The sequence below is a fragment of the Triticum aestivum genome, chromosome 6A, assembly GCF_018294505.1.
Source record: "Triticum aestivum cultivar Chinese Spring chromosome 6A, IWGSC CS RefSeq v2.1, whole genome shotgun sequence".
NCBI lineage: Eukaryota > Viridiplantae > Streptophyta > Magnoliopsida > Poales > Poaceae > Triticum > Triticum aestivum.
The window spans coordinates 82,042,355-82,052,260 of record NC_057809.1 but is presented as its reverse complement, the minus strand read 5'-3'; the positions used below and the strand labels follow the sequence as shown (position 1 = coordinate 82,052,260).

Genomic DNA, 9,906 nt, shown 5'->3' with positions numbered 1-9,906 from the left:
CGGTAACCACATACAAACTTCCTTTATAACCCTAGCGTCATCGAACCTTAAGTGTGTAGACCCTACGGGTTCAGGAGATATGCAGACATGACCGAGACGTTCTCCGGTCAATAACCAACAGCAGGATCTGGATACCCATGATGGCTCCCACATGTTCCACGATGATCTCATCGGATGAACCACGATGTCAAGGACTTAATCAATCCCGTATTCAATTCCCTTTGTCTATCGGTATGTTACTTGCCCGAGATTCGATCGTCGGTATCCAATACCTTGTTCAATCTCGTTACCGGCAAGTCACTTTACTTGTTCCGTAACACATCATCCCGTGATCAACTCCTTGGTCACATTGCGCATATGATGATGTCCTACCGAGTGGGCCCAGAGATACCTCTCCGTTTACACGGAGTGACAAATCCCAGTCTCGATCCGCATAAAACAATAGATACTTTCGGAGATACCTGTAGTGCACCTTTATAGTCACCCAGTTACGTTGTGACGTTTGATACACCCAAAGCACTCCTACGGTATCCAGGAGTTACACGCTCTCATGGTCAAAGGAAGAGATACTTGACATTGGCAAAGCTCTAGCAAACGAACTACACGATCTTTGTGCTAGGCTTAGGATTGGGTCTTGTCCATCACATCATTCTCCTAATGATGTGATCCCGTTATCAACGACATCCAATGTCTATATCCAGGAAACCATGATTATCTGTTGATCACAACGAGCTAGTCAACTAGAGGCTCACTAGGGACATATTGTGGTCTATGTATTCACACGTGTATTACGATTTCCGGATAATACAGTTATAGCATGAATAAAAGACAATTATCATGAACAAGGAAATATAATAATAACACTTTTATTATTGCCTCTAGGGCATATTTCCAACAGTCTCCCACTTGCACTAAAGTCAATAATCTAGTTCACATCGCCATGTGATTAACACTCACAGGTCACATCGCCATGTGACTAATACCCAAGAGTTTTAGGTTTGATCATGTTACTTGTGAGAGAGGTTTTAGTCAACGGGTCCAAACCTTTCAGATCCGTGTGTGCTTTACAAATCTCTATGTCATCTCCTAGATGTAGCTACCACGCTCTATTTGGAGCTATTCCAAATAACTGTTCTACTTGGAGCTATTCTAAATTGTTGCCCCATAATACGTATCCGGTATCTCTTCTTAGAGCTATCCGGATAGGTGTCAAGCTTGCATCGATGTAACCTTTACGACGAACTCTTTTACCACCTCCATAATCGAGAAAATTCCTTAGTCCACTAGTTACCAAGGATAACTTTGACCGCTGTCTGTGATCCATTCATGGATCACTCTTGTACCCCTTGACTGACTCATGGCAAGGCACACTTCAGGTGCGGTACTCAGCATGGCATACTGTAGAGCCTATGTCTTAAGCATAGGGGACGACCTTCATCCTTTCTCTCTATTCTGCCGAGGTCGAGCTTTAAGTCTTAACTTCGTACCTTATAACTCAGGCAAGAACTCCTTCTTTGACTGGTCCATCTTGAACACCTTCAAGATCATGTCAAGGTATGTGCTCATTTGAAAGTATTATTAAGCATTTTGATCTATCCTTATAGATCTTGATGCTCAATGTTCAAGTAGCTTAATCCAGGCTTTCCATTGAAAAACACTTTCAAAATAACCCTATATGCTTTCCAGAAATTCTACGTCATTTCTGATCAACAATATGTCAACAACATATACTCATCAGAAATTCTATAGTGCTCCCACTCACTTCTTTGGAAATACAAGTTTCTCATAAACTTTGTACAAACCCAAAATCTTTGATCATCATCAAAGCATACATTCCAACTCCGAGATGCTCACTCCAGTCCTTAGAAGGATTGCTGGAGCTTTGCATACTTATTAGCATCTTTCGGGATTGACAAAACCTTCCGGTTGTATCACATACAACCTTTCCTCAAGAAAATCGTCGAGGAAACAATGTTTTGACATCCTATCTGCAAGATTTCATAAATAATGCAGTAATCGCTAATATAATTCCAACAGACTCTTAGCATCGCTACGAGTGAGAAAATCTCATCGTAGTCAACTCCTTGAACTTGTCGGAAAACATCTTAACGACAAGTCGAGCTTTCTTAATGGTAATTCTTACCATCATTGTCTGTCTTCCTTTTAAAATCCATCCGTACTCATTTGCCTTACGACCATCGAGCCGTTCTGCCAAAGTCTTCACTTTGTTTTCATACATGGATCCTCTCTCGGATTTTATGGCCTCAAGCCATTTATCAGAATCCGGGCCCACCATCGCTTCTCCATAGCTCGTAGGCTCATTGTTGTCTAGCAACATGACTTCCAAGACAGGATTACGTACCACTCTGAAGTAGTACGCATCCTTGTCATCCCACGAGGTTTGGTAGTGACTTGATCCGAAGTTTCATGATCAATATCATAAGCTTCCACTTCAATTGGTGTAGGTGCCACAGGAACAACTTCCTGTGCCCTGCCACACACTAGTTGAAGAGACGGTTCAATAACCTCATCAAGTCTCCACCATCCTCCCACTCAATTCTTTCGAGAGAAACTTTTCCTCGAGAAAGTACCTGATTCTAGAAACAATCCCTTATTGCTTTCGGATCTGAGATAGGAGGTATACCCAACTGTTTTGGGTGTCCTATGAAGATGCATTTTATCCGCTTTGGGTTCGAGCTTATCAATCCTGAAACTTTTTCACATAAGCGTTGCAGCCCCAAACCTTTAAGAAACGACAACTTAGGTTTCTCTAAACCATAATTCATACGGTGTCATCTCAACGGAATTATGTGGTGCCCTATTTAAAGTGAATGTGGTTGTCTCTAATGCCTAACCCATGGACAATAGTGGTAATTCGATAAGAGACATCATGGTATGCATCATATCCAATAGGGTGCAGTTATCATGTTCGGACACACCATCACACTATGGTGTTCCAGGCGGTATTAATTGCGAAACAATTTCCACAATGTCTTAATTGTGTGCCAAAACTCGTAACTCAGATACTCATCTCTATGATCTTATCATAGACATTTTATCCTCTTGTCACGATGATCTTCAACTTTACTCTGAAATTACTTGAACCATTCAATAATTCAGACTTGTGTTTCATCAAGTAAATATATTCAACATCTACTCGAATCATCTGTGAAGTAAGAACATAATGATATTCACTGCATGCCTCAGCACTCATTGGACTACACACATCAAAATGTGTTACTTCCAACAAGTTGCTATCTTGTTCCATCTTACTGAAACCGAGGCTTTTCAGTCATCTTGCCCATGTGGTATGATTTGCATATCTCAAGTGATTCAAAATCAAGTGAGTTCAAACGGTCCATTTGCATGGAGTTTCTTCATGCATATATACCAATAGACATGGTTCACATGTCTCAAACTTTTCAAAAATGAGTGAGTCCAAAGATCCATCAACATGGAGCTTCTTCATGCATTTTATACCGATATGACTTACGTGGCAGTGCCACACATAGGTGGTACTATCATTACTATCTTTTGGCATGAACATGTGTATCACTATGATCGAGATTTCAATGAACCATTCATTTTAGGTGCAACACCATTGAAGGTATTATTCAAATAAATAGAGTAACCATTATTCTCTTTAAATGAATAACCGTATTGCGATAGACATAATCCAATCATGTCTATGCTCAATGCAAACACCAAATCTCGATGGTAGAGGGAGCGTGCGATGCTTGATCATATCAACATTGGAAACACTTCCAACACATATCGTCAGCTCACCTTTAGCTAGTCTCCGTTTATGCCGTAGCTTTTATTTCGAGTTACTAACACTTAGCAACCGAACCGGTATCTTATACCCTGGTGCTACTAGGAGTACTAGTAAAGTACACATTAACATAATGTATATCCAATATACTTCTATCGACCTTGCCAGCCTTCTCATCTACCAAGTATCTAGGGTAATTCTGCTCTAGTGACTGTTCCCCTTATTACAGAAGCACTTAGTCTCGGGTTTGGGTTCAACCTTGGGTTTCTTCACTGGAGCAGCAGCTGATTTGCCGTTTCATGAAGTATCCCTTCTTGCTCTTGCCCTTCTTGAAACTAGTGGTTTCACCAACCATCAACAATTGATGCTCCTTCTTGATTTCTACTTTCGCGGTGTCAAACATCGTGAATACCTCAAGGATCATCTTATTTATCCCTGATATGTTATAGTTCATCATGAAGCTCTAGCAGCTCGGTGGCAATGACTTTGGAGAAACATCACTATCTCATTTGGAAGATCAACTCCCACTCAATTCAAGTGATTGTTGCACTCAGACAATCTGAGCACAAGCTCAACGATTGAGATTTTCTCCCTTAGTTTGCAGGCTAAGAGAATCGTCGGAGGTCTTATACCTCTTGACGTGAGCACGAGCCTGAAATCCCAATTTCAGCCCTTGAAACATCTCATATGTTCCGCGACGTTTCGAAAACGTCTTTAGTGCCTCAACCATTTAACTGAACTATCACGTAGTTATCAAAACGTGTATGTCCGATGTTCGTAACATCCACAAACGACGTTTGGGGTTCAGCACACTGAGCAGTGCATTAAGGACATAAGCTTTCTACTGATCGCATAATTGCTACTATCAACTTTCAACTATATTTTCTCTAGGAACATATCTAAAATAGTAGAACTATAGCGCGAGCTACGACATAATTTGTAAAAGGTCTTTTGACTATGTTCAAGATAATTAAGTTCATCTTATGAACTCCCACTCAGATAGACATCCCTCCGGTCATCTAAGTGATCACATGATCCGAGTCAACTAGGCCGTGTCTGATCATCACGTGAGACGGACTAGCCAACGTCGGTGAACATCTTCATGTTGATCATATCTACTATACGACTCATGCTCGACCTTTCGGTCTCCGTGTTCCGAGGCCATGTCTGTACATGCTAGGCTCGTCAAGTTAACCCTAAGTGTTTTCGCTGTGTAAAACTGTCTTACACCCGTTGTATGTGAACGTAAGAATCCATCACACCCGATCATCACGTGGTGCTTAGAAGCGACGAACTATAGCAACGGTGCACAGTTAGGGGAGAACACTTCTTGAAATTTTGTAAGGGATCATCTTATTTACTACCGTCGTCCTAAGCAAACAAGATGCATAAACATGATAAACATCACATGCAATCAAATAGTGACATGATATGGCCAATATCATTTTGCTCCTTTTGATCTTCATCTTCGGGGCTCCATGATCATCATCGTCACCGGCACGACACCATGATCTCCATCATCATGATCTCCATCATCGTGTCTTCATGAAGTTGTCACGCCAACGACTACTTCTACTTCTATGGCTAACGCGTTTAGCAATAAAGTAAAGTAAGTTACATGGCGTTCTTCAATGACACGCAGGTCATACAAAAATAAAGACAACTCCTATGGCTCCTGCCGGTTGTCATACTCATCGACATGCAAGTCGTGAATCCTATTACAAGAACATGATCAATCTCATACATCACATATCATTCATCACATTCTTCTTGGCCATATCACATCACATAGCATACCCTGCAAAAACAAGTTAGACGTCCTCTAATTGTTGTTGCATGTTTTACGTGGCTGCTATGGGTTTCTAGCAAGAACATTTCTTACCTACGCAAGACCACAACGTGATATGCCAATTGCTATTTACCCTTCATAAGGACCCTTTTCATCGAATCCATTCCGACTAAAGTGGGAGAGACTGGCACCCGCTAGCCACCTTATGCACCAAGTGCATGTCAATCGGTGGAACCTGTCTCACGTAAGAGTACGTGTAAGGTCGGTCCGGGTCGCTTCATCCCACAATACCATCGAAATAAGATTGGACTAGTAACGGTAAGCATATTGAACAACATCAACGCCCACAACTACTTTGTGTTCTACTCGTGCAAAGAATCTACGCAATAGACCTAGCTCATGATGCCACTATTGAGGAACGTAGCAGAAATTCAAAATTTTCCCGTATTCAATTCCCTTTGTCTATCGGTATGTTACTTGCCCGAGATTCGATCGTCGGTATCCAATACCTTGTTCAATCTCGTTACCGGCAAGTCACTTTACTCGTTCCGTAACACATCATGCCGTGATCAACTCTTTGGTCACATTGCGCATATGATGATGTCCTACCGAGTGGGCCCAGAGATACCTCTCCGTTTACACGGAGTGACAAATCCCAGTCTCGATCCGCATAAAACAATAGATACTTTCGGAGATACCTGTAGTGCACCTTTATAGTCACCCAGTTACGTTGTGACGTTTGATACACCCAAAGCACTCCTACGGTATCCAGGAGTTACACGCTCTCATGGTCAAAGGAAGAGATACTTGACATTGGCAAAGCTCTAGCAAACGAACTACACGATCTTTGTGCTAGGCTTAGGATTGGGTCTTGTCCATCACATCATTCTCCTAATGATGTGATCCCGTTATCAACGACATCCAATGTCCATAGCCAGGAAACCATGACTATCTGTTGATCACAACGAGCTAGTCAACTAGAGGCTCACTAGGGACATATTGTGGTCTATGTATTCACACGTGTATTACGATTTCCGGATAATACAGTTATAGCATGAATAAAAGATAATTATCATGAACAAGGAAATATAATAATAACACTTTTATTATTGCCTCTAGGGCATATTTCCAACATATAGATGCATGGGAGTCTGGCCTCTGTGTGCACAGTGGCAGAGACAGGGGGACCAGCAGGGCCTGCCCCCCTAACATCACCGATTTAATCCTAATATGCATGTAAACAATGATATGTATTTTCATGGACTGGCCCTCCCCAACAAGGCTTAGCAACACTTGGCCCCCTTCATTCGATTTTTCTGGATCCGCTATTGTGCGTAGCCACTTGAAGATGTAAACAATGACTTTGTCCGACTAATTTGGATGACAGTCTACCATAAGATTACTGCTGCATTTAGTGCTGACATGTGTATTTTTTTCCGTCGGGCAAACCCTCAAGATTAAGATTTCACAATAAAAATGGTTGCGTGTAGCTTAAGGGCGAGTTCTTTTGGAGCTTAAGGGTTAACTAATAAGGTTCTAGACTAAAGTTTTAGCTTCGGCTGCCAGAATAAACTGGATATGGGCAACTTATTTTGACTGACACTCATAAACCCCAAAAGAACTGGCACTGCAACTGCAATGGATACTTGTCTCTGGATAGGTTTAGCTTCCCGAAGATATTGTCACACAAGAGAACAAGGCATGGATCATGTGGCCACGTACCGATCGGAGAGGCTGTCCATACTCCATAGACAAATTTACCAACAAACATGACATATATCTCCGTATGTACTGGTAGAGGACAAAAGGTTAAATTAACAATCTTAACTGATCGCATGGATCAGTGTGCAATTTTTGGACAACCCTCGACACAAAGTACTTGAAAGATCTCACTCCAATGCCTTGATCGACATGGTCAGATCCAAAGTACTCTGCCCCAGAACGGCCTCCACGCTGCCCCCTCTTGTCTTTTCCTGCCGCTGCATGGGCACGGAAGCTGCAGGTGGCATGAGCGAGAGCGAGATCGACAGCTTGTTGGCATGTTCCAGCTCTTGCTCGCTCGATGCAGCAGTGCTCTTCTTCCTCTTCTTGCTCGGTGTCCCATCTGTGGCGTCGATTGCCGTGGCTGGAGATAAGCTGAGCTCCAACTCCGGCGTCTCTACCGGAAGCCGTACCTTGTCGGCTGGTGTCATCAGAGCCCTCTGTTGCTCAAGATGCTTCTGCTTCTGGGAATCTAGGGCTTCGACGATCATCACGGGATCTGACGATATGGCCTTAGCAACCTTGCCGCCATCGCCACCGTGCCATCTAAACGGGAGACGATGGTTACCTTCTCCTGGCACGACCGACGTCGCCGGTGCCACTGCCATGGCCCTTGAGAGCGGCCCAGAGCCGTGGCCGGTAAAGTAACCAAAGCTCTCATCTCGCCTTTGCTCGCCGGCTCCCGCAACTGCGGAGGTTAATGGCCACCTCCTTACCGACGAGGACGCGAAGAAGTGCGACGTGGTCGAGGAGGCCTTCACATCATTCCTGGCCATCATGTCACGGTGGTCGAACGCCCAGTCTTGATTCCTGCAGATGTTCTTCATGAATTAGGGTTTCGATCTATCGATCGTCTCGGCAGAATGGCTAGGTTTACATGTCTAGTGATAGAATTTACCTGAAACTGCCGTTCTTGAAGCCAGATTGCATCGGAGATGGCCGGTGTTGGTGTTGGAGAATCCCGTAGAGGCGGCTATTGGTGTTCCCTCCTCCGCCGCCGCCGTTCCGTGACACGAAGAAGCCGCCGCGCTCCGCCGTTGAGGAGAGGGCGGCAGCTCTTTGGAGGAGCATGTCATGAAAGCGTCGATCGCCTCTCATTGAGTGGAAATCCATAGGTGAAAATACTGCGCTCACCACATGCCCACATGTAGAAGAAGAATACCCTCTCATCAGCACAAGTGTTTTAGGTGAATTAGATCGAAATTTTTGGGATTGATGAGAACCTGAGGAGATGGCTCCCCTGATCCGTTGACCGTGGTGGTCTAGCTTCTTGCTTCGGTACATCTGAAAGTAAATAGATCATAAACCGAGAGTGATATGCGAAGTAAGCGAACTAATTGAATTTTGCACGACATGATTTACCTGCAGATGGCTTTTCACATGAGCAATACTGAGCCCCCTAACATTCATCATCTGAAGCACCAGCTTAGGAGTAGCTCCTATATGAACAAGAAATCGAAGGTAGAAAATTAATCAGATTCAGTGAAACGAAACATGATCATAGAATCTCACGAGCAAACAACCGATCATCACAAGTAATTATTGCATGAAAAAGTTCTAGTACTTACTCTCTTGTCCACCAAGCCTCTCGACGGCGCGTATGAAGGCCATGTGAAGATCGGGCGTCCACCGGAGCCGAGGCAGCTTCGATCGGTTGTACTGCCGCACCCTATGCTCGCCGGCCCCGGTACCCTGTTGGGTCTCCGAAGCATGGTTGGTGCTGCTGTTGTTGCTGGAGCTCCGGCTCCCGGCAACATCGGTGGTGCTACCTCCATCCTCCTCCTCTTCATCGTTGTCGTCGCCGACTTCTCCATCATCGCTCTCCATATCGATGCCTTCATTGAGGTCCAGCGTCCTCCCGCTCATGGATCTCTTCCTGTCATCCATGGTGATCTTAGCTAGCACCTGCTTGTCCTCCACATCTCCAATAATCCTCTCCTCCTCCCTAGTTATCATCTTTCCTTCTTCCACTAAATATACTAGCTAGCTCTCACTCCCTCTTTCAATTCTCTCTCTCGATCTACACCGCCTGGACTGGATCAGAATCGTGGAGGCAGGAGTAGGAAAGGGGAAGGAAGAAGAGACCTAGGGATATTGGGGAACAATGATATGAAGCATACTAAAACATTGATATGTACTGTACCACTGGTGTGTGAGAGGAGAGGAAGCATAAACAATCTAGTGACGTGGGAATAAAATATGAGGGAATTGGACAGGCATTCTCCTTGTACATTGACTGGTTTTCAACAGTTTACCAAGCAACAGATGATGTGCTTAGTTCTGGACCCTTTCCTTGGGTCTGGTTGGTAGCTATATATGTAGGCATGAGTCATACTACCAGAGTAAGTAGGTACAGCCACAAAAGCTACAAAGCTGGTAGGCAAAGACAGAAGCTTTTGGTTAAGTTCATGAGCTAAATGTTCCAAGCATACTTTACCCAGGTACAGCAGCAGTGAGCCAGTGAGATCTTTGTCATAAGTTTTCTCTCTTTCCTGCAGTTGGCTAGGCTGCATGCACGAGCGGGATGGGGTAGCTCATGTGACCCAATCTGCCAATCTGGCTCTGACTCCAAAAGCATCTTGTG

At 44.0% G+C, this 9,906-nt stretch overlaps 1 protein-coding gene across 2 annotated transcripts; it reads right to left on the bottom strand.

Annotated features, from left to right (window-relative positions):
- Nucleotides 1-7,265: 7,265 nt before the first annotated feature.
- Nucleotides 7,266-9,669, bottom strand: LOC123130340 (uncharacterized). Of its 2 annotated transcripts, XM_044550260.1 has the most exons (5): nt 8,891-9,661; nt 8,685-8,761; nt 8,546-8,606; nt 8,221-8,446; nt 7,266-8,132 (listed from the first exon to the last, which is right to left on the bottom strand). In XM_044550260.1, the coding sequence occupies exons 1-5, from the start codon at nt 9,276-9,278 to the stop codon at nt 7,451-7,453; spliced, it is 1,434 nt and encodes a 477-aa protein (XP_044406195.1). In that variant the 5' UTR covers nt 9,279-9,661; the 3' UTR covers nt 7,266-7,450. The 2 variants fall into 2 exon arrangements, with proteins under 2 accessions (XP_044406195.1, XP_044406194.1); XM_044550259.1 differs by having other exon boundaries at nt 8,221-8,606; nt 8,891-9,669.
- Nucleotides 9,670-9,906: the final 237 nt, after the last annotated feature.

Coding starts and splice junctions, on each gene's coding strand:
- LOC123130340 (XM_044550259.1), bottom strand. CDS start 9,278: ATGATAACTAGGGAGGAGGAGAGGATTATTGGAGATGTGGAGGACAAG. Junction 8,762..8,890: donor GAGGCTTGGTGGACAAGAGA/GTAAGTACTAGA, acceptor TTGTTCATATAG/GAGCTACTCCTAAGCTGGTG. Junction 8,133..8,220: donor TTCAAGAACGGCAGTTTCAG/GTAAATTCTATC, acceptor GAACATCTGCAG/GAATCAAGACTGGGCGTTCG.